This window comes from Daucus carota, chromosome 4, assembly GCF_001625215.2.
Source record: "Daucus carota subsp. sativus chromosome 4, DH1 v3.0, whole genome shotgun sequence".
In the NCBI taxonomy this organism is placed as follows: Eukaryota; Viridiplantae; Streptophyta; class Magnoliopsida; order Apiales; family Apiaceae; genus Daucus; species Daucus carota.
The window spans coordinates 20,804,727-20,828,948 of record NC_030384.2 but is presented as its reverse complement, the minus strand read 5'-3'; the positions used below and the strand labels follow the sequence as shown (position 1 = coordinate 20,828,948).

At 34.9% G+C, this 24,222-nt stretch overlaps 2 protein-coding genes and 1 long non-coding RNA gene across 3 annotated transcripts; 1 reads left to right on the top strand and 2 right to left on the bottom strand.

Annotated features, from left to right (window-relative positions):
* Positions 1-717: 717 nt before the first annotated feature.
* On the bottom strand, positions 718-2,849 carry LOC108217000 (uncharacterized). Its single transcript, XM_064092092.1, has 2 exons — positions 1,948-2,849; positions 718-1,834 (listed from the first exon to the last, which is right to left on the bottom strand). Exons 1-2 carry the CDS (start codon positions 2,847-2,849, stop codon positions 718-720), a joined length of 2,019 nt encoding a protein of 672 aa, XP_063948162.1.
* Positions 2,850-5,674: 2,825 nt separating this feature from the next.
* Positions 5,675-8,049, bottom strand: LOC108216999 (uncharacterized). The gene is made up of 2 exons (XM_064092483.1): positions 6,992-8,049; positions 5,675-6,878 (listed from the first exon to the last, which is right to left on the bottom strand). The coding sequence occupies exons 1-2, from the start codon at positions 7,900-7,902 to the stop codon at positions 5,762-5,764; spliced, it is 2,028 nt and encodes a 675-aa protein (XP_063948553.1). The 5' UTR covers positions 7,903-8,049; the 3' UTR covers positions 5,675-5,761.
* A 5,169-nt stretch (positions 8,050-13,218) lies between these two features.
* On the top strand, positions 13,219-14,022 carry LOC135152369 (uncharacterized). Its single transcript, XR_010291450.1, has 2 exons — positions 13,219-13,443; positions 13,736-14,022. It is a non-coding gene; the product is annotated as an uncharacterized LOC135152369 (long non-coding RNA).
* Positions 14,023-24,222: the final 10,200 nt, after the last annotated feature.

Genomic DNA, 24,222 nt, shown 5'->3' with positions numbered 1-24,222 from the left:
TCGATCTATAAAATACTCAGTTCACTAATATTTCTCAAAGTTTCCAAATTATAAGTGCTGCAGAAAGCTTTAGCAATTTCTCAAAACGCTGAACTGCCGAATAACATGAGAACTTTCTAGTTGGCATCAGAAGCCGTAAAAACTTTTAAAACTTTTAGGTTGTGTTCACTTGGCATGAATGGAATGGAGGGAGAATGGAATGAATTTTGTACTCTAAAATGGTGTTGCTTAAAGAAAATGTATATATTTTTCATTTCTTCAATCATTCCAATCATACTATTTTATTTATAATTCTAACCCACATGTTTTAAAAGGAATGCTCATTCCATCTCTACATCATGTTTCTTTACCTACTTTCTCACAGGAAATTTAACTACATTCATATTTTGTCCCTATTATTTCATACTTTCCATTTTTCTCCTTAAAACTTCTATATAATTTTTCATTCCATTCTTCCCTCATTCCTTTCCATGAAGTGAACACAGCCTTAATATGAAAATAAAAATCATAGTATCCCTTTCTAGTTATAGATGAAAAGGGATTACAATGTCATCTGACGATAGACCGACTCAGGTTCCCTTGTAAGAATATGTAATTACTATAAGAATGCACAATGGATTTAAAGGAAATAATATGACAAGTCTTGTAAGTATAGAATAACACAGACAAGCTTAAAGAAGAAGAAAAAAGAACTAATAGTACAATGCAATAACTTTTCTATTCGGGAATTACAAATTCATTGGGTGAAGTTCCGCCCAGCACCTTATTGACACATCCATAGCAGGCAAGATATCCACACCCGTCACATCTAAAAAATACACCAAATTCATAGGAGTCAGCACAATTTCTACACTTGTATAGGAAGCCTTTTTTCTTAGGCCTCTCCAAAACAAATGTAAATGTGTGCGACTTATGGTCAATATCAAGTTCAATGGTCCCTCCAAATTTGATGTTCGGAAGAAGATCAAAGCAGTTATAATGAAAAGAATGATCAGATTCATCACAGTGATAGAGTGGCCATTGATTGTTAACTTGTTCTTCGCATAATTCACAGTAGAAAACTCCTTCGTAGAAAAATGGAGGAAGTCTCAACGTTATCGGGTGACTATCAAACCTGTGTTTGACAATGCTTGGCAAAAATACACAAAGTATACTAATATGTACGTCACTGCAAGTTTCACACCCATATACCAGGCCACCTGTAATTGTAATCTTACTTATGCTACACATGGGTTCAGAAAATGGACGCTGAACAAGAGAGTGCTTGTGAGATATATGTTTAATCCTGGTGGGTAAGAATGCACAACGGATATCAACTCTAATATCACAAGTCTTACAGTGATAGAAGAATCCATTCGTTTCGCTGGCGCATGCTCCACATGTCACAAGACCAAAGGCCGAAATGCTCCTCTTCCAGAGCATGAGCGGATGTTGAGGGTGAAACGTGGATGCTCCTGCAGGCAACTCTGGTGGCAACTCTGTCGCACAAAAGGAGTGGAGAAAGTAACCACATTGGATACAAGCATAGTAAGTTGGATGAGAAAGGGTTATGGGCTGAATGCACCCATCGCATATCAACAAGGCTGCATCATCATCACTGTCATCGTCGTCATCCTCAGAAACACTAAAACGGAGCTTTTGTAATGGATGATCGGGGTGACTCCAGTGCTCGAAAATAAGAGTAAGAGGATTATAGAGCCTTCTTGACCAAGTGATAAAGCTTTCACCTTGGTAATACTGGGTGATGATAAGATCAAACAGTGACTCCTTGCTAGGCAAAGGAAATTGGACCAAAGCAAGTTCATTATCAATGTCCTCTGCTTCAATCTCATTTCTGGATATAAATAATTTATATTAGAGCTGATAATCGTCAGACATGAAGCTCGTGATAAATTATGAAATAATTGGTCTATATAACAAAGAATCAAAATAAGAAAGGGTACTCACATTATAACCGAGGATGTGGCACATTTGATGTGCGCAAAGTATGTGCATTTCTGGCAATAATAGACCCAGAAATTCGGATGAACTACTTTGTTGCAGATGTTGCAGGAGCGGACAAAATAGCGATGGATGTCAGGTATAGAGTAGACAAGAGTGAGAGGGTGGTGGTGGTGATTAGAAGCTTGAATAGTGGAAGGGGAAAGAGCACAAGTCTTGTGGATCCAGAAGTCACAGGTGAGGCACAAATACGAAGACTCTTTGGCTTCCTCGTAACAAGCATCACAGGTGAACAAGGACTCCCTCTTGATCAATGTCAGTGCGTGCTCCGGATGACCTTGATGACTAAGCACTCTCTGTTCGAAAGCACAGAACACACACACATGAAACTTACAATCATCACACGCATAAGCAAACTTTAAAGCATGAAAACAAACATCACAAACGCAATCAGGAGCTGGCACAAAAGCAAGGGAGTGCTTGTTGTGCTTATGGTGGTTCAGCTGCAAGGGGAATTCTGTACAAGTCTTGTGGAGGTAGAAATTTTGACAATCAACATCGACATCATGAATGCAAGTATATGTAGGAAAGCCTGCTACAATTTGTTTGTTGCAAACAAAGCATGCAGAATCCCCTCCCTTAATATCGTCCTCCTCTTCAATTAGTCTTAGCGGGTGTCCATGGTAGTCATCTCGTATGGACAATTCTGCACAGCTCTTGTGCAAGTAGAATCCTCGACAATCAAGATCATCATGACTAACACTGCAGATATATGTAGGAGAGCCTATTATTGATTTCTCGCAACCAATGCAGTTTGCATCCTCTCCACCAATATCATCCTCTTTCAATTTTAATGTGTGCCCACCATACCTAGACTTGCCACTACACAACTCATATACAGAAATCATTTTGGGCGAGGGGAAGATCTACAAATGGGATGATTACTATTAGGCCTAGAGCACACACAGATATATATAGACATAGTAAAGTCAATGGCAACTTCATATAGTATCATCAGTTAACTGTAAGCCTCTTGTTTATTATATTTTGGAGTAGATTCAGGATCAGCTGCATGTTATATGATGCTATACCACGTGCCATTGCACCCAATCTTGATCGCGAGATCCGACAATCATGGTTGAGCCTCGTTAACAAGTGCTAGTGGCTGAATACTATAATAAGTGGTCTAGTTTAGGAGCAGAGGCCAGAGGGAAGAACATAAGTAAGTGAACTGACTGAATAGATGCAATGGAGTGTTTCTTAGTCATATATTCTGTTCTCTTATTTTTTATATTTCGTGATTTCTATTTACATGACTACTTTTTGTTACACTTCACTTAAAAGCTAAATAACAGACTAACTAGGGAACACTTTTGAAGAAAAAAAACTAATCATTCATTGTATTACAGTTATTTTATTGACAAGGCAGTTTTCTTATCTCAGTTCAAGTCATAGAGGGAGTGTTTACTTGTAAAAACTGGTAAAGGAGTGACTGAAGTTGAGAATGGTTTTCAAGGTAGCTTTTAAGTGGACCGGCAGCATATGAACACTGACATCCACCTGGTTGATCCATACTCCCTCCGTCCCACTCAAATCTATACGTTTTTCTTTCATTGCTCGGCATGCCCTCTAATGCTCGTATAAAATATATAGTTCTATAACTTATTTTTAAAATTTTCTCTTTCTGAATAAAAATTTAAAATCATACAACTATATTTTACAGGAGGATTCACACACTTCTCCGCCCGCCAATATATAGAATTCAGGGGGACGGAGGGAGTACGAGTAACAGACAGTGTTCCGATGTGAAAGCAGCCTGATTGCATAACAATATGCAATCTGATCATCCAATGATGTATCCAGGAAAGCAATCAATTTACTGCATGTTGTTCATCCGACCTTACCAAATTGCCTAACGTAGGCCAAGTCATCACCTCGTTTTTAGTTGTGTCCTTTTCTCATGCATTGTAAGGTACCTGTTCTATTTTCTTGTATTCTCAATGCAAATAGCATATTAATTACTGCTCACTCCGTCTCTAATTACTTTTCTTGTTTAATATGTCGGGACTGTTCATAAAATGAAGCAAATTACTAATTTACATGAAATCTATATAATCAAATATAGTCATGAGTGATCTTGTTGGATTCATTCTCATGAGTATGGTGAAGTTTTTATATTTAGTAAGAATGCAAAATTAAAAATATTAACGAGTAAAAGCATGTGTTATCAAACGTGATAAAGACAAAAAGAAAAAGTATTAAGAGACTCGGGGAATACCTTTTTATACGCCCTGCCCAAATATGTGGCTTGCTTATTCTGGGAAGAAGCAGCTGGTACTCACAAAACAGGAGCTCTTGGACAGGAGTTATTGGTCTTGAGCCGCTCGTGCTGAGCACAGTTGCAGTGTACATATCTCCAGGTTGGGGTGGAGTGGTGAGGAGAGGTGGAAGAAACTGACCCGGAGAGTGACCGGGTCAGTTGCAGTGAAACAGTTCCAAAGCTGTTTGACAACAAGGAAACACCAAAGAGCACAGCTTTCCCAAGATAGGGAACTCAACCTGTCTCCGGGGCCGGTGATTAGGGTGTGCAAGAAGCCCTTCGGCACAGGGGCTCAAGATTTGGAGGGCCCCGAATTTTTAAGCTGTAATATTTCTACACATATACAATTAATTTTATTTTTCATTGTATGTTTATTAAAATCCTTGATTTATATATTTGTTTATAGTTAGTTGATTATCATTAATATTATTATTATTAAATATAAACTGATATTATATATTCTTATGTTAGTATTGATTATTATTTATTAAATTAATTTTTGAATTTTTGGTATTGATTTGCTAAATATTTTTAGTGAATAATTAATATAAATATAATTTTTATTCTTGTCACATATTATATATTATAACTATTATTTATTTTTTGTGTTAAATAAATTAATTTATTTAATAAAAATATAAATATGCTACTCAGACGATGTATATTTTATTTGACGTTTTTCTTATTTTAAGTTTCAAATTAATTTAAAATAGAATAACATTTATGTGATGTTTTTTTTTATTAAAAGGCACCATTTAAATTTAGCATAGGCCTCAATTTTGATTGAGCCGGGCCTGCGTCAAACTTAATCACATGCAGGGGGTGACAATATCAGACACGATCCGAACTCGACCCGAACCTGTAATCCGATTTACTAAGACAAAACTCGAAAGTGATCCGAAAATCACCCGATTGACACGAAATGGACCTGAAATGACCCGAAATTAGAATTTCATTTTTAATAACTTCAACTTTCAGTTTTCTTTAATTGTAAGTGATTTTAGCTTTACCTGAAATTGACCCGATTGCTGACACGAACACGACCCGTTACCCGAAATTCCTTTCGATCTATAGAATACTAGAATCATTAAAATACCTGGGTAACAAATCATTAGTTCGATCTATAAAATACTCAGTTCACTAATATTTCTCAAAGTTTCCAAATTATAAGTGCTGCAGAAAGCTTTAGCAATTTCTCAAAACGCTGAACTGCCGAATAACATGAGAACTTTCTAGTTGGCATCAGAAGCCGTAAAAACTTTTAAAACTTTTAATATGAAAATAAAAATCATAGTATCCCTTTCTAGTTATAGATGAAAAGGGATTACAATGTCATCTGACGATAGACCGACTCAGGTTCCCTTGTAAGAATATGTAATTACTATAAGAATGCACAATGGATTTAAAGGAAATAATATGACAAGTCTTGTAAGTATAGAATAACACAGACAAGCTTAAAGAAGAAGAAAAAAGAACTAATAGTACAATGCAATAACTTTTCTATTCGGGAATTACAAATTCATTGGGTGAAGTTCCGCCCAGAACCTTATTGACACATCCATAGCAGGCAAGATATCCACACCCGTCACATCTAAAAAATACACCAAATTCATAGGAGTCAGCACAATTGCTACACTTGTATAGGAAGCCTTTTTTCTTAGGCCTCTCTAAAACAAATGTAAATGTGTGCGGCCGATGGTCAATATCAAGTTCAATGGTCCCTCCAAATTTGATGTTCGGAAGAAGATCAAAGCAGTTATAATGAAAAGAATGATCAGATTCATCACAGTGATAGAGTGGCCATTGATTGTTAACTTGTTCTTCGCATAATTCACAGTAGAAAACTCCTTCGTAGAAAAATGGAGGAAGTCTCAACGTTATCGGGTGACTATCGAACCTGTGTTTGACAATGCTTGGCAAAAATACACAAAGTATACTAATATGTACGTCACTGCAAGTTTCACACCCATATACCAGGCCACCTGTAATTGTAATCTTACTTATGCTACACATGGGTTCAGAAAATGGACGCTGAACAAGAGCGTGCTTGTGAGATATATGTTTAATCCTGGTGGGTAAGAATGCACAACGGATATCAACTCTAATATCACAAGTCTTACAGTGATAGAAGAATCCATTCGTTTCGCTGGCGCATGCTCCACATGTCACAAGACCAAAGGCCGAAATGCTCCTCTTCCAGAGCATGAGCGGATGTTGAGGGTGAAACGTGGATGCTCCTGCAGGCAACTCTGGTGGCAACTCTGTTGCACAAAAGGAGTGGAGAAAGTAACCACATTGGATACAAGCATAGTAAGTTGGATGAGAAAGGGTTATGGGCTGAATGCACCCATCGCATATCAACAAGGCTGCATCATCATCACTGTCATCGTCGTCATCCTCAGAAACACTAAAACGGAGCTTTTGTAATGGATGATCGGGGTGACTCCAGTGCTCGAAAATAAGAGTAAGAGGATTATAGAGCCTTCTTGACCAAGTGATAAAGCTTTCACCTTGGTAATACTGGGTGATGATAAGATCAAACAGTGACTCCTTGCTAGGCAAAGGAAATTGGACCAAAGCAAGTTCATTATCAATGTCCTCTGCTTCAATCTCATTTCTGGATATAAATAATTTATATTAGAGCTGATAATTGTCAGACATGAAGCTCGTGATAAATTATGAAATAATTGGTCTATATAACAAAGAATCAAAATAAGAAAGGGTACTCACATTATAACCGAGGATGTGGCACATTTGATGTGCGCAAAGTATGTGCATTTCTGGCAATAATAGACCCAGAAATTCGGATGAACTACTTTGTTGCAGATGTTGCAGGAGCGGACAAAATAGCGATGAATATCAGGTATAGAGTAGACAAGAGTGAGAGGGTGGTGGTGGTGGTGATTAGAAGCTTGAATAGTGGAAGGGGAAAGAGCACAAGTCTTGTGGATCCAGAAGTCACAGGTGAGGCACAAATACGAAGACTCTTTGGCTTCCTCGTAACAAGCATCACAGGTGAACAAGGACTCCCTCTTGATCAATGTCAGTGCGTGCTCCGGATGACCTTGATGACTAAGCACTCTCTGTTCGAAAGCACAGAACACACACACATGAAACTTACAATCATCACACGCATAAGCAAACTTTAAAGCATGAAAACAAACATCACAAACGCAATCAGGAGCTGGCAGAAAAGCAAGGGAGTGCTTGTTGTGCTTATGGTGGTTCAGCTGCAAGGGGAATTCTGTACAAGTCTTGTGGAGGTAGAAATTTTGACAATCAACATCGCCATCATGAATGCAAGTATATGTAGGAAAGCCTGCTACAATTTGTTTGTTGCAAACAAAGCATGCGGAATCCCCTCCCTTAATATCGTCCTCCTCTTCAATTAGTCTTAGCGGGTGTCCATGGTAGTCATCTCGTATGGACAATTCTGCACAGCTCTTGTGCAAGTAGAATCCTCGACAATCAAGATCATCATGACTAACACTGCAGATATATGTAGGAGAGCCTTTTATTGATTTCTCGCAACCAATGCAGTCTGCATCCTCTCCAACATCATCATCATCATCCTGTTTCAATTTTAATGTGTGCCCATACCCAGGCTTGCTGCTAGTACACAACTCATATACAGAAATCATTTTGATTTAGAAATCAGATGATTTACTATACAGCGGCACAGATATGTATAGTACTAATTGTCAATGCTAACTTGATATACATCCAGAAATAAGGTATCATCAGCCAACTGTACACCTCTTCTCTATTACTCCCTCGGCCTGTTTACATTTCACGTTTCATGTCTCGACTCCAAATTATTAATTTATGTCTAATTTATAAAAATAAATATAATCATGAGTGATTTGTATTTATGAGTACTTTAATATAATGAAATTTTATTCATAAAATTAATTATTTTATTATATGTTATAGAATTATAAAAATATTAAAATGTCGTGTGTCTCTGTCCGCCAACCCATAGAATACTAAAAGAGTATTATATTCTTGTATTAACGGTACAATTTTTAGTAATTTGTTAACAACCATCAAACCTTACCTTACGATTGCATGCACAATAAGTCAATGGAGTACCCCTCAACAAGGAATAAAGTAATGCAATAATGAAGTGCTTTCACATAATTTAATACAAGTAGTTGTAACTTTTACTTAAATGTTTGTTAGGACTAATTGTTTATGCTTGATGACTTCGTCAGAGCATTTGTTCAGTTCTGTATGTATTGAATTAAACATTCTGCACCATGATAAATATAAAGTAATAAGAGTACGTGGTTTTTTTTGACAATTTAGGCTTATATGTCTTACAAATGAGCATGTGTTCTAATATTTATCGGGTGAGTCAAAGTCGGATCCAAGTATCCTGACATAACAGAGGATAAACCCACTACTGGGTTATCCGATCGTGCTCAGTACAAACATTCTAAGTGTGTGTTAAGTGATAACTATTTTTTAATTAGATGAAAGATTTTCATTGACGAGAACTTTTATGTCGGACTATCGTTATTAGTGGGATTAAATCTGGACGTACAAGGTGAGCTAAGAGGCTTAGAGCATATCCAATGGGCTACTCAAACAAGCTCTTAACTCTATAATTTAGGAGGATATGAAAAAATAGAGCTCCAATGGGCTCCTAGTAACTCTTTATAAATTTAAGAGCTTTTTCTCTCTCCTTTCTTTTAAAGAGCATCTAGGTGCTCCTAACTTATTTTTATTGAATAAAATAATCATTTCCTTCTATTTCTATTCACTTCTCTCTCAAATAATAATAAATTATGAGTTAAGAGCAAGTATAAAGAGTATGGTTGGAGTTGTCACGACATTTAATGTATTAACTAACTAGGAGTCATATATTATATTATTTTTCATAATATCTTCAATTTTAATTTTTATACCTTCAATTTTCTTTTCTTTTCTTAAATTTGCCTATTTATAAAATGAGTCTAGCCCTATTAAAATGAGCCCATCTATTTTTATATTGAACCCAGACCATTAACTAAACTAGTCTCCATTATGCATACCAGACTTGGACTTGGTTGTGTGAAATGATTAAAAAAAAGCTGTTCGCAAAAAGATTATTATGTATTTTAGATCTTTAAGATTCTTTTTTTGAAAAAAAATATTATTGAAGCCCCTCCTTCGTAAAATTCTGGATCTGCTACTGGATTAGACTCAATAAAATTTCGCAACCTAACTAGAAAGTGATTGTTAGTGTGTATCATGATCTGATAGGAATTGGAATAATTAAATAGTTACTTTAATATTATTGCCCGATCCAAGAAAGTCCGAGTAGTTATCTAGTCATCAGAAATCTAGCATCGACCACTAAAGGCCCGAATCTCACATGTGGATTATTAGGAGAAACTTAATTGGGTTGGAGCCCAATTGAGGGTCCAGTTAGGAATTTAAATCATGTAATACGACTAACTCTCAATGATAAACATTCGAGAGTCCGAGATAAACATCAACACTCGAAGATAAGAGTTCTATCATATCTCTTGCTCCGAAACGACATCACAACAAGTAAGGCTGCGCCATTTTGTCAAAAACAGATAGGCCGCTCCTTTACTTACTTGTCCAAAGCATCATGGACGTATAAGGGCTTGAAGATGGCCATGAACCTACATTTTATGAAGGCGCGCCCTTCTTTTGATATATTCCACCTACAAACAAAATGGTGGGTTTCTGCACAAATATTATGTTTAAACATGTGATTTCAAAGGAAAAAGCCACTGTCAAAGACAGATAGGCCGCGCCCCCTGCTTTGTGTCCACATGAAGAATGTTCATAACTTATGGACATGTCATGATGGCGCGCCAGTCTCATGCTTAGTCATCTGGATAATAATAGAAATACAGTAAAAGTTCAATACGCATCACAAGAGGAACAAGGTGATAACATCCACCAACGGTAGCCGAATAGCGCACCACTTGGCTAAACATTGAAAGACACCGACATCATATATATTACAACTTTGCAAGGCCTGCGCGAGCCTATAACTTGAAATATCAAGGAATGAAAAATGGCTTACATCATGCCTATGCGTGGTCACGCCCTCATAAGAATATCTATGGTGTGGTGTAAAAATTTCCCTGGTATCTTCAATATCAAGAAAATTTGGGCAGTACTTGGTATAGTCAAATTTGGCTAGGTCTTTATTGGGCCGAGTATGTACCTAGCTAGACTGAGCAAGTATGAATTGGGCTGAAAGTCTTATATTATGTAAGGGTGCGCCCTCCTAGTCATGAAGGAAGGGCACGACTCTTGAAGGTTCCAATCCGAATGGAATGGCACAACCCTCTGTGAACTTGCTTGGTGCATATGATCTAGTTATGATGTATGATCTATGTTGAAGAGGGTGCGACCCATGGAAGATGAATGTGCTAAGTGGCAAGATAACCAGAGAAGATGACTCCCTATATGAGACCGGACGCGCCCTTAGGGACCTGATTTGTATAATTTCATGTCTGAAACATGAGGCACACCCAAAGAGGTCTAACTCTAATGAAATAATATTTTGACAACATATATTGTAAAAAAGGCTCTTCCTATATGGAGAGTGTGATCTCGTAAAGACAACACTTCCGGCGTATATTGAAGGCAACCCTTCCGGGGGATACGAAGACTTACCCTTTCGAGAGATATGAAAATCACCCCTATGGGAGATATGAAGTCTATAGCTCCCGAGCTCATTCGACGTGATCTACAACCCTCAATCCTGTATTTTTCCGAGTTGCTCTCGTGCGGGGGCTTGAGGTGATCACGATTCTTATCGAAGGCCCTCCGGGGTGGTGTGATGAACGGTCACATGTCTGGATCCTAGACTTTGGTTAGTTACTCTTATTTGGGGATTGAGATGATTGTATGTCCCAATTGTCTAGAAAGAGACTTTGCCATGTATTCTTGTGGGTATCCTCACTAGGAGGTAAGGGCGCGTCCTTACACCTCAAGGATGGTCATGGCTGTATCGGACGATTTCTTCCATGATACGAAATGTAGCGGTTAGTTTTATCTCCAATGGTTAGGGATAATGTCGTACACATGATGTACTTGAATTAGGAGTTAGGTAGTTGGCCTCAAGACTAGTCCTTAGCGGAGTAGGACTCCCCTTCCATGAATATTGGAACCACCTTGGCAGAAGAATTTTGAAGACCTTAGAAGACTAGTAGATAAGTCACGCTCTTGGCTATGTACTTATCTCCAGGAGTCCTACTTCTGATCGAACTAGGTGTCCTTATAACCTAGAATTACGTACGTAGACACATTAGGGGGACACGAATTGAAAGCACAAGGAAGCAACTCGACACCTTAATCTCGACCACACCCGCAAACACACAACCATCACACTCTGTTGATAAAATCATTGTAACATATATTGATTCCGTCCATGAACCTCATCTCTGTTGATTACCAAATTCATCTCTCAACAATAGGTATGAGCTACTTATGGTAGTTTACAATTTGAATCGTCAGAAATCCAACCGATCAGATGCAATCATGCAAGTTTATGAAAATCCTTTGTAGCCATGCACGGTTAGCATGAAAGGAGAGTTATCACTTCATTATAATTTTAAAGTGTGTATGGTAAAAAAAATGTTTAAGATTCCGCATTTTTGGGAGACAAAACTTGAGTGAAGCGAGCTGAAACTGTATAAAAGTTTTAATATGTCTTGTATCAGGTACTATTTTGGCAGCAATTATATCAAAAAATGAGAAATGCTCTGTTTGGTAACTTTGATTTGATTTCAAATCATGTGCTTGTTCAAATCCACTGTTTGGCAAATTTTGTAAATTCTGGATTTGGATTTGTCCAATTCCATTAAACTTAAACAGAAGCCAAAATAAAATAATTTGAATTACTAGTCTACCACATGTCATTTGAAATTAAAAAACAAAACAAAAACTTCAGCTCCTTCACGATTCAAGCTGCTACTCGCTCTTCTTCTCTCCTGCCATCCTTTTTTCGTCTCCGTTGAAAATCAAAGGTGCAGTTCTTTGTCTCTTGCCCCCCCCCCACCCCACTCTCTCCCTCTCTCCCTCCCTGCCTCTCTCTTCCTATCGCCAGTATTGGATTATATGTATCTCTTGCCAGTATTGGATTATATGTATCTATTCTCTTTGTATACATTGATTGTTGTCATTTTATTGCTTAATTTGATATCTATATGTATTTATGGTGTAATTGATTTCACTACTGTCATTTTTGTAATTAGGGTTTAACATTGTGCATATAATCTATGTGTATATGTTTACTTCAGTTTTTCGCTTTTGACATCTGAACAACTAAATTGAGACTCATAGATTTATAATTTCTGTTTTTTGAATAACTTTATACATACATACAATATGTGTAGGGATAGGATCAAATAAAAAAAATTAAGTTACAAACTTATAAACATACTTTTTAATTTTTTTTTATTCTCCCAACCTGTTAATCCTTAGTTATAGAAAGTATCCATGTTGAAAATTATTGAAAAAACATCACAAATTTCAAAAATAACGAATAAATAAATCGTGCATTTAACACATTTGTAATCGGGGTTCAACATTGGGTGTAGAACACTAATTATCATTGTGTTGAATATATTTAGAGAGATGCTTAAACTATATCTCTGGGGTTTGGGTAGGGCCTAAAAAGATAAATATTGGTTACATAATACGTTTAACTTAGTTCTTACATTGAAAAATTAGTTTATGTACTTCTCTAACACAATTTTAGTCGATGTTCAACAAAATATGTTAAAAAATGTTGAACTCAAGTTATATATATGTTGAACGCATTGTTTATTTATATGTTTTCTAATGATATATTGAAGTATTTTCAACATGGGTACCTTAAATAACTAATAATTAACACATGCAAAAAATAAAAAAATAAAAAAAAAGTTTGTAAGTTTGTACCAGAATCCTCCCCCCCCCCCCCACACACACACACACACACACATATATATATATATATATATATATATATATATATATATATATGATTATTGCACTAGATTGAACGCCTAAAAAGTACAATGCTGATGAATTGAGTTTGGAGATTCGTGTAAACGTTTGAGGGATGATGAAGATATGGAGTTGGCTACGATAGTTGCGGGTTTTATTGTGGAAGTAGCAGCGGCATTATGTGGTGGTTGCGTGGATATTTCCGAGCAACGTAGGAGGTAAAAAGAAAATTTGTTTGGTTTTAAAGATTTATGAACCTTTCAATCCACACATGGATGTGATTTCTTATGACTATAGTGAATACCCTACTTGGTGTAGCAAACATTTGGATATATATTTTGCTACAAATGTATCCCGATTACAATGTGGTGTTTGAGGTTTAAGTTGCTTTTGTTATTTGTTAACAGTGCTATTTTAATACCACTAATTAATTAGATAGTACCCTATGCTTGTATTCTGCTAAACATTGTTAATCTTATTCTATAAGTGTTCAAACTTTTGGATGGGCAGATTGGTGGGACAGACAAGTTTGCCAAAGTTATTGATTTTCTTCGCCGCCAACTTTGCATGGAGACATTGGTAGATAGTAGATGCTCAACAATTTTTTTTCTTTTTAGTTGAATAATTCTCTGGACTTGGATTAATTGCTCCTTTTGTTTTTCCTTCTTCCAGTTTGTGTATATTAGTAGTACTTTCTCTCCTAACTCGGATGAACTGGTGAATGATCTATATAACGTAAGTTATGTTGGCTAATTATATATATGTATATAATGTAAATTATGTTGGCTAGTTTTATATCCGCCCGTACTACTTGCTGTTTATTTACCAAACAGTTAATATAACATTCGCATTCGTACTTTACGAGTTAAGTTTTTTAAACAAGCATTTAGTCTAATTTGTTCCTCTCTTATATTGCATTCCTATATATTTAAATTACTCTGGCTTTATAAAAAGTATACAGAGTGATTCACCATTTGACTCATTTCTGTACATATTAAAAACTTAGATAAACAACACACTGGGTGTATTTAATTATTGATTAAACAGTTCTTGGCTGCTAACCAGTTGGCCATCTAATTAACTACAAATTCAGAAAAGTTCTAGCTATTCATATGTAGAAGTTTTTCGCTAGTTAGATGCCGTGTCATTTTGTATGGAGTTCAGCAGCATAATGTTTACTTTAACCAGTTGGTAGCTGATCTTGGGCTTTTAGTCATTTCCCAATAACTGTATTTTGTTGTGTGCTGTAAAATATTGGTTTTGATGGCAAACTGGTAGTTAATTATGCTTCTTCAATGGCGTGGGGCTAATTTTGATAACAAAATACTTTGCCACTAGCTCCTGCTTGCAGGATGGGCATTTGTTTGAAATTCTTAAGAGCCTACCAGACGATGATAAATTAGATTAGATTTTGTTACACATTGATAACTAGTTTGAATATTTTATCTTAGACTTTATTTGTTATTTTGAATGAGATTAATTATTTATCTCATGTATCTCCTACTTCAAAATATTATTTAGGTAAATAGTGAAGAGCATTTGTAATTAATTTTTTGGTTATGATTGAGATTTTTTTATAGAAATTTCTTTTAATTCCAAATTCAACTTTTGAAATACTAAGATATCCCAAACAGTGGATTTCGATTTCAAATACAGGAATTGAAATGCTAATATTTCCAAACTATGGATTTGTATTTCAAATTCTATATAAAATCCTAGGGTTAAATGGCGTTTTAGTCACTCAACTGACCGGAAACTTGCAATTGGGTCATCCAACTCAGAAAGCTGTCAGTCACATCATTATACTCTTAAAAAATTTCATTTAGGTCACTGGCCGTTACACTCCGTTAAAAATTTGACGGAAAGGTGACTAAGCATCGTGATTTGGCTTAAATAAATCCACCGTGGGTTGTACAGTCAGCTGAAGTGACATTTTGGTCACTCAACTGACTACAAACTTACAATTGGGTCATCAAACTCAAAAAAATTTCGTGTAGCTCACTTATCATAATATCCGTTAAAAATTGAAAAAAGAAAGAATTAAAAGCTATCATGCAGCACTTTTTTTTCTCTCTTGAAAATTTCGAAACTTATTACCAAATGAAACAAATACACACACATAAAATCAATAGTTTCGCGTACAAAAACTTAATCATTGTTTATCTTTTATCGTTGTATATATCTTGAGGTCATTTTGGAAAAACTCATTAAATTTTTGATGGACTTTTCCACAATGACCAAAAGATATTATAAAATGACAATAGATTTATAAGTACGAAATTTTTCCAAAATGGCCATAAGATATATAAAACGATAAGAGATAAACAAAGATTAAGTTTTTGTGGGTGAAACTATTGATTTTATGTGTGTATTTGTTTCATTTGTTTCGAAATTTTTAAGAGAGAAAAAAAGGTGATGCATGATAACTTTAAATTCTTTCTTTTTTCAATTTTTAACGTATATTATGATAAGTGACCTAAATGAAATTTTTTTGAATTTGATGACCCGATTGCAAGTTTGTAGTCAGTTGAGTGATCAAAATGACACTTCAGCTGACTGTACATGCCACGGTGGATTTATTTAAGCCAAGTCACGAAGCTTAGTCAGCTTTCCGTCAAATTTTTAACGGAGTGTAACAGCCAGTGACCTGAATGAAAATTTTTAAGAGTATAATGATATGACTGACATCTTTTAGAGTTGGATGACCCAATTGCAAGTTTCCGATCAGTTGAATGACCAAAACGTCATTTAACCCTAAAATCCTACATTTCAAATGAAATTCATGTTTCCAAACAAAATCTTAATGTAATTGTGTTTTATCTAGATAGTGCTATTGAAATTTTTCGTGTGCATATACATGTCTTCATGCATAAGACATCGGTGAAATGAATTGTGGATTTAGGAGATCATAAAGAACTCATCTTAAACTTGATTTAGTTGTTAAGTTTTTTTTTATACCGTGTGATTTCGTACAATACTTTGTGCACTTAGCGCTCTTAAGTCTTATACTTGTAAGGTTTCACCGCCAAGCAAATGTGAACACTGTAAAAAACATATGTTAAGTTCTATGTTTCTTTTTTTTTTGACAAACAATTGATTTTATTAACAGAAGTCACTGATTGGAATCCAGCCGGGACAAACCCCCGAATTGTCAACTACAATCTGATTGTGAAATAAAGAACGAGCTAAACAAATAGCCGTTTTGTTTTCAGATTGCTTAACATATAGAATATCCAAATTCTTAGATCTAAAAAGCATTACAATAACATGTCGAGCAATCCAACCTACATCACCTACGAAATTAGTAGCATCGCAATTGACCTTCACATCAGCATCATCTGAAGCCCGATGTTCAGAACTATCAGTTATATTAACTGATATTGGAACAACAAATGCCTCCAAAATATGAAGTTGCGAGAGGTGAGCTCTTGAGATATCCACCATCGTCCAACAATCGATGCAGGTCTTATAGATCACCCAAAATAACATATTGGAACCGATGAAGGGATGAAGATTTAGAGGATGGAGAAGTGACGGCTTGAACCCTATTTACGGAAGTCGACTATCAAAACAGAGGGGAAGCAGGGAAGCAGTTCTCTGTTTTTTTCTCATGGATTAAGAAATGGTCATTTAGCGTGTCTTGATTATTCAACACAAATCACGTTTAAATCCACAAAGTATTTTTGTAATGGTGATTTTTTCCTTTTTTTTTCCTTTACTATTAAGTTATTAAACTATTCTAAACAAATAAAAATCGAACATTAAAATAATAATTTAGAGTAATCTTTGCACTCTCAAACTAATCAAAATAAATATATGAATATGTTTGAAAATGGCATTTACTTATTTTTGTTATATGAATATAACTATAATAGTTGAGAAACAAGTAAAACCCATCATCGAACATGCGAATTCATTTTTAATTCTATATTTTATTAAGTACTGATTATTATGATATTTACGATAACTTTTGGGGGTTTATATAGTCTTAATGAGATAATTTTCTACCCTTTTATTTTGTTTCGCATTTTTATTTTATATAAACATAATTTCACAAAATTTTAATTTTATCTTAAATATTTTTAAATTGATTTTTATTTGAAATGTCTTAAATGTCTTAAATGTCTTCAACTTAAAAAAAGAATTATTCTTTTAAGAGAATGAGATAATTCAATAAATAACAGCCATACGGCATCTACGATAATGATCGAGTCGAACAAACATAGAATAGATTAACACGCCTGTCTTCATACGCAATATGAGACAAATAAACGGTGTTGAAATTGATGATAGTATATTTATAGATCTTTACTCTATGTTCATCATCTTTTCAGAAACCGTTTGAGCTATCAACCACAAATACAATTTTTGGGATTTTTATCGATAAATCTTAACTAACTCTCACAAAAGAAGGAGAGAAAAATCACACTCTCTCAACAGGTAGAGAAATCAAACTATAATTATAACACACGAGAGAAAATCCAACTGCAAACTAAAACGATTATATCTGCACCACGAACCTACATTAAGAGATAATTGATCCACTCACAAATCCAAAAAGCCCTCTGGAAACGAATAAGAACGAAAATTGAAAGTTTCAGTGATATAGATCTAAGAAAACTTTACCCAGTGAGGGAGATTTATTGAGAAAATCAATGAAACAAGCAAGAATAACCAAAGAAGAAGCAATTAAACGGCAGGATTTTGGGGCTTTCCACGAAAAACCGGTGGAAGCCGGTCAGAATGAGAAAAGGAGTCGGTTAAAAAGAAGAGAGAGAAAACGTTAGGGTTAGCTAAATAAAATGTAAAAAAAAAAGAATTTTTATAATTTAATTCAAAGAGTCTTTACAATTATCTCAAAATAATTGACATAGATTTAAAACTCAATTTATTACTTTTGTGCATCTGTTTTAAACATTTATATGTTTACTTCGCAGAATATATCTTTGAATCGATTTTATCACCTTGTTAACTTATACGAGGCCGCATCTTGTACTAGGGTGTACACGGTTTGTGAAACCGACCGAACCAACCCAAACCGATCATAATTCACCCGAATCAATCCAAATTTTTTTACCCGATTGATAATTTGATTAAAAATTGAGTAACCCGATTTAATCGGGTTGGACACGGGTTTCGGGTTTTTTTGACCGATCCAACCCAACCCGATTAAAAAATATTAAATTACATATAAAAATTATCCATCCCGATTTATATTGATAGAACAAGAGTCCAGATATACAGGAAATGACTTTCTAGCTATAACTATCCATGCAGGAATGCGGCGACTAAAGCTTGTAGAGTTTATTAGGGCCGAGTAAAACCGAACCAAACCGGAATAACCGAACCGAACCGTACATATTCGGTCCGGTTCGGTTTGGAATTTTTTAAAACTCCGGTTGATTCGGTTTTCGGTTATAACCGAACTAAAAGTTCGGTTCGGTCCGGTTTCTAAAAACAGAAGTTCGGTTTAACCGAAATAACCGAAGTTTTATATATATATTTAAATCATATTTTTATATATTAATAATATTTGTATTTAATAATAATAATAAATAAGGAACATACATCAACGCCGGTCACCCTAAATTCCTGTCACTGCCCAGACCACAGCCCCCGCAGCTCCACTCCATTCTGTCCCAATCGGCAATCTCCGTAGTCCATTCTCCAGATCGTGATTCATTATTCAAGCTTAACATTCAGTTCTTATTCAAGCTTGTGTTGTTAAACTAGATAAGTAAATTTGCTGCAACATTCTTTCTCATCTATGTTGGACCACTGGCCATTACTCCGGTGCCGGATACAAGTTTTTTTTTTGTATATATATAAAGTTCGGTTTTAACCGAACCGAACCGAAAAAACCGAAGTAATTACGGTTCGGTTCGGTTTGGTTAGAAACACAAGTACGGTTCGGTTCGGTTTCAAAAAATATGAAAGTTCGGTTTTCGGTTATTTCGGTTCGGTTCGGTTTTCGACCGAACCGACCGTTTGCTCACCCCTAGAGTTTATTGTTTCATTATTGCAGATGATCTTTTACATGATGTGTTATTGACAATTTTCACCAGTATTTAATTGTAATCAAGCCTAGTCCCAAAATTATACTATAACTAGCATGAAAGCCCATGCTAGGCACGGGCCCATAATATATTTGATTTTATAATTTTATAAATATAAATTTATTTTAAAAATCAACTAATAATGTTAATAATACATTATTCAAGTTGTTATTTGGACATATTATTATTCAACTTGAACTAACACAACATATGAAATGTTTATACAAATATTAATTTGTCTAGTTTATTCTTCAATCAAAATTCTATAGTTAAATTAATTTTAGGTCAAATTAATTTGATATAATCATATGATAGACGATTTATTTTTTTTGACAGAATATAATAGACGATCTTTAATTGAACTTTCGATATTGAACTTTAGCTAGGGAACATGCATATATATATATATATAGGGTCCAACTCTAATACAAACTAAATACAAACTAAAGTAATTAAGTAGAATGGTAAGGGTTTCGGGATCGGGGATGGACCCCGAGATGGGCCTAGACGGGGTCTAAGTGGGGCCTAGTAGGGTCGTGGCGGGACCTAGTGGGACAATGATGGGGTCAAGTTTTGGCTCTTAAGATTGTTTGGAGCCTGTCCCGGGCCTGTGCGGAGCCTTGACAAAAAATATTACATGCTTCTTTAAAAAAAATTTATGCTCATTATTTATCTATTAGATCTGGTGTTTCGAAATTATTCTCCTACTTGATTTTCACATTATTTGCATGACATGTAACTTGATTTTTGGACTAACTCCGGTCACTTAAATAAAACTTGGGCCATATTCTGGATGACGTGGATCCGACCATAAAAAGTAGGGATGAGCAGAAACCGAACCGAAACCGAACCAAAAACCACATGAAACCGCACCAAACAAAAACTGAACCAAATCAAAACCGCACCGATACTTTGGTTTTGGTTTTCAAAAATTTTAAAACCGAATACAAACCGAACCGAACCGCAATAATATTTATATTTATTTATTTATTTTATATATTTGAATATAATATATACATTACATTTATTATTAATATATAATTATGTGTTATCATGGTTTCTCTGCGGAACTCCTGTTATTATGAGTTTAGGTGTTCATAGTCAGATCAATTGTACATATGATGAAAAGAAAATGAGATGCGAAAGAGCAGTGAGCAGATAATTTTTCAAAACTTCAATCTTTTTTGAAGTTCCTGTTTTCAGGATTTTAGCCCATAGAATTCATGTTTGTAATATAATTTAGCATGCCTATTCTTTTGTAATCTTTCTCTTACAGAGTACCACTTTTTCTAGGTGCTCCAGTTAAGTAGTTTTGTGACATTCATTTTTGTTCATTTTATTAATCAATATTTATTTATTATTTGAATTAATAATTCCATATCTTCCTGATATATCTATGAAGAGATAATTATTTGTGACATGATTATTGTAAGCTTGTTAAGGATTTCAGTATTCTAGAGTTTATCGGATCTTTCACGGCTTGAAAACCGAACCGCACCACAAAAACCGAAACCGCACCATTAGTATTTGGTTCGGTTTCAGTTTTCAATTTTAGAAACCGCGTTTCATGGTTTTGGTTGCAGTTTTGGGTGCAAACCGCACCAAACCGCAACATACACATCCCTAATAAAAAGTATACAGAAATATGATCTTTTTAGATAAAATAAAATAAAGATCAACATAACTAAATTAATATACATATAATGTATAAATATACATTTAATTATCATAAATAATTTAAATAAACTTTTTGATACATCTCATTCTGATCCTAGTATTTTTCAAGTCTAAGTACCTATTTTTGACAGGCTTATTAAGCTAAATAATTTTAAGGGGAATTATCTTGTATATTGTTTTTTCAATCTTATTTTCAAAAATACTACCTTATCCAATCTTATTTTCAAATCTCTAAAATATTTTCAAAAATACTACCTTTTTGAAAATATTTTCCAAAAATACGGTGGTTGCATATGCAACCATATATGCAACTACAAATCCTGATTTCAAGTTTCAGTTTTCAAATGTCATTTTCGACCTCATCTTTGGAGTTGATATATATATATATATATATATATATATATATATATATATATATATATATATATATATATATATATATATATATATATATATATGGATTCCAAATATGAGGTCGAAAATGACATTTGAAAACTGGAACTCGAAATCAGGAATTCAGTTGCATATATAGTTGCATATGGTTGTATTCAGTTGCATATGGTTGCATTCAGTTGATTCTATTGCAATCTAACGGCCCCGCCAGGGGCACACCATACATCCGTTGCAACTTACAGTTTTCAGTTGCATTTAGTTGCATATGAGGTTGCATTCAGTTAATTCTATTGCAATCTAATGGCCCCGCCAGGGGCACCCATACTTCAGTTGGAACTTACAGTTTTCAGTTGCATTTAGTTGCATATGAGGTTGCATTCAGTTGATTCTATTGCAATCTAGTGGCCCCGCCAGGGGCACCCATACTTCAGTTGGAACTTACAATTTTCAGTTGCATTTAGTTGCATATGAGGTTGCGTGCAACCTCATATGCAACCTCATATGCAACGAAAAACTGTAAGTTGCAACTGATGTATGGGTGCCCCTGGCGGGGCCATTAGATTTGAAAGGCATATGTTAAGCCTATTTGTAATTAAGAGGAATCAACTCAACTCTGATAAGAAAGCAAGAAAATAGCAAGTACTGTTAACTGGAATCCGTTCGAAGAACGTCAAATGATTTATTGAAGATTTTATGTCAGAAGAATTTCAGGATGCTGCTGCAAACCACTGGAAGAAGTTCATTAATATGATCAAGCCTCAGTGTACAAATAATCTTTTGTAGCACGTCCAGAAGATCAGAAGGTATAAAGTTTAAATACTTTATTTATTCAGAAGATTCCATATTGTGTCAACAAATGAAGATGAACTAAGAAGACGAAGAATCGACGAACAAGCCACTGCCTAATTGTTTAATTGACAAGGAATATTTAATTCAGCTAGTTACAGATGAACCAGACAGTACATTTGTGTATCAGCTCATCCGGTTAAATATTCTGAGTCAAGAGAAGGTGGTCGTTCAATCAAGTCGAAGATCATAATTATTTAAAGAAGACTGAAGACTCTGCTGAAGAAGGAAAAGGATAATTAATTATCTAATTAATTATTTCACTTCTCAAAATAATTATATTGGATGTGTAATTTATTTATTAAATTAATTCTATCTCGAATTAATTTAATTTATGAATTTATGCATTTAAAATAATTAAGTGAATATTAATTGGTTAATTAATTAAAGGGAAAATGGATTGTCTACTTGAAATACACAAGGAAAGACAATCTATTTGATTGTCTAGTTGAAAAACAAGAAGGAAAGACAATCTAGTTGATTGTCTAAGTGTTTAACTACAAGGAAAGACAATCCAAGGCATTGTCTTGCTAAAACAAGCAAGGTAAGACAATCCAGTGGATTGTCTTGCTGTTTTAAGCAAGGTAAGACAATCCAAAGGATTGTCTTACCGACTGTTGCCTTCACACAACACGGCAAGACAATCTCCTAGATTGTCTTACCGCATTTATCCCCCTCCTTGACACGGGAAGACAATCTCTGATATTGTCTTACCGATTGTTGCATTGTCTTGCCTTGGTAGCTTGCAAGACAATCCTTGTGATTGTCTTGCCGATTGTAGAACAGTAAGACAATCTCCCAGATTGTCTTACCGCACTTCTCAATTGTCTTACCGACCCCTAGATTGTCTTGCCCACGGATTTCATTGTCTTACTAGTTGTAGACAATTAATTTAATTGTCTTACAAGCTCTAAAATAGCAAGACAAAGTGCCAAATTGTCTTAGCAAGCTAGGGATTGTCTTTGCCACCATTGTCTTACTAGTTCAAGGGTTTTGCCTATAAATATGGCTCTCCCCCCTTCATTTATTCTTGTTCAAAGTATTGTAAAGCTTTCAAGTTGTGCTAAACTTGCTATTCGTTAAATCCACAGTTTACTGTGCTTTGATCATTCGGTTGTTTTGTTCCGCTGAGTTAGAATACTTTCTGTCAAATTTATTCTACGAACTAGTGGACATTAAAACGAACCATATTAATTATATAACGACTTAAAACATTGTTATATTAATTAATCTTAATCTGATTAACAAGTTACATTCCAATCAGATTTATTCCGCCGCGATTATTTTTAAGTGACGATTGTATTCAACCCCCCCCTTCTACAATCGTTCCAGGACCTAACAATTGGCATCAGAGCGGTTGATACCATTTTACCGTATCAGATCCTATACACACTCTGTAACGTCAAAATATTTTTTATTCGAATTAATTTTATTCCAAAAATTAATTTTGATTAAAAATATTTTTCTTTCAAAAATCCAAATCTCATCCAAACACTATTCACTTCAAATCCAAATATTTTAATTCGAATTAATTTTTTTTTAAATTAATTTTGATTTAAAATATTTTTCATTCAAAAATCCATTTCTCATCCAAACACTATTCACTTTAAATCCTTAAAAATGAGTACCCAAAAGATTAGTAGCATTAAAATCCCACCGTTCAGCCAAGAACACTTTGGCCTATGGAAAAGGCACATGTTCCTATTCCTCCGAACAGCGAACAGAAAATACATCGGGATTTTGGACAAAGGTGTTACTACTCCGATGAATGTCATATTAGCACACGAAGAGGATGGTGTGTTAATACCTCATCAGGTCATTCCGAAAGAACTTTCTGAGTACACAGATGAAGAGAGTGAACAGATGAACTTAGATGACGCTCTTCAACTAATATTGGTTGAATCTCTAAATCCAGTGATGTACAATGCTGTTGTAAATTGTACGAACGCCAAGCAAATCTGGGATACATTAGAGATTATCAATGAAGGCTCAGAGGAAGTTAGGGAAAACAAGAAAGAGATACTG

What these genes read in the sequence shown, in the direction of transcription:
- LOC108217000 (XM_064092092.1), bottom strand. Translation starts at nt 2,849, where the DNA reads ATGATTTCTGTATATGAGTTGTGTAGTGGCAAGTCTAGGTATGGTGGG. An exon ending in GCCACATCCTCGGTTATAAT is followed by an intron (nt 1,835 to 1,947) that starts GTGAGTACCCTT and finishes ATTTATATCCAG; the next exon opens with AAATGAGATTGAAGCAGAGG.
- LOC108216999 (XM_064092483.1), bottom strand. Translation starts at nt 7,902, where the DNA reads ATGATTTCTGTATATGAGTTGTGTACTAGCAGCAAGCCTGGGTATGGG. An exon ending in GCCACATCCTCGGTTATAAT is followed by an intron (nt 6,879 to 6,991) that starts GTGAGTACCCTT and finishes ATTTATATCCAG; the next exon opens with AAATGAGATTGAAGCAGAGG.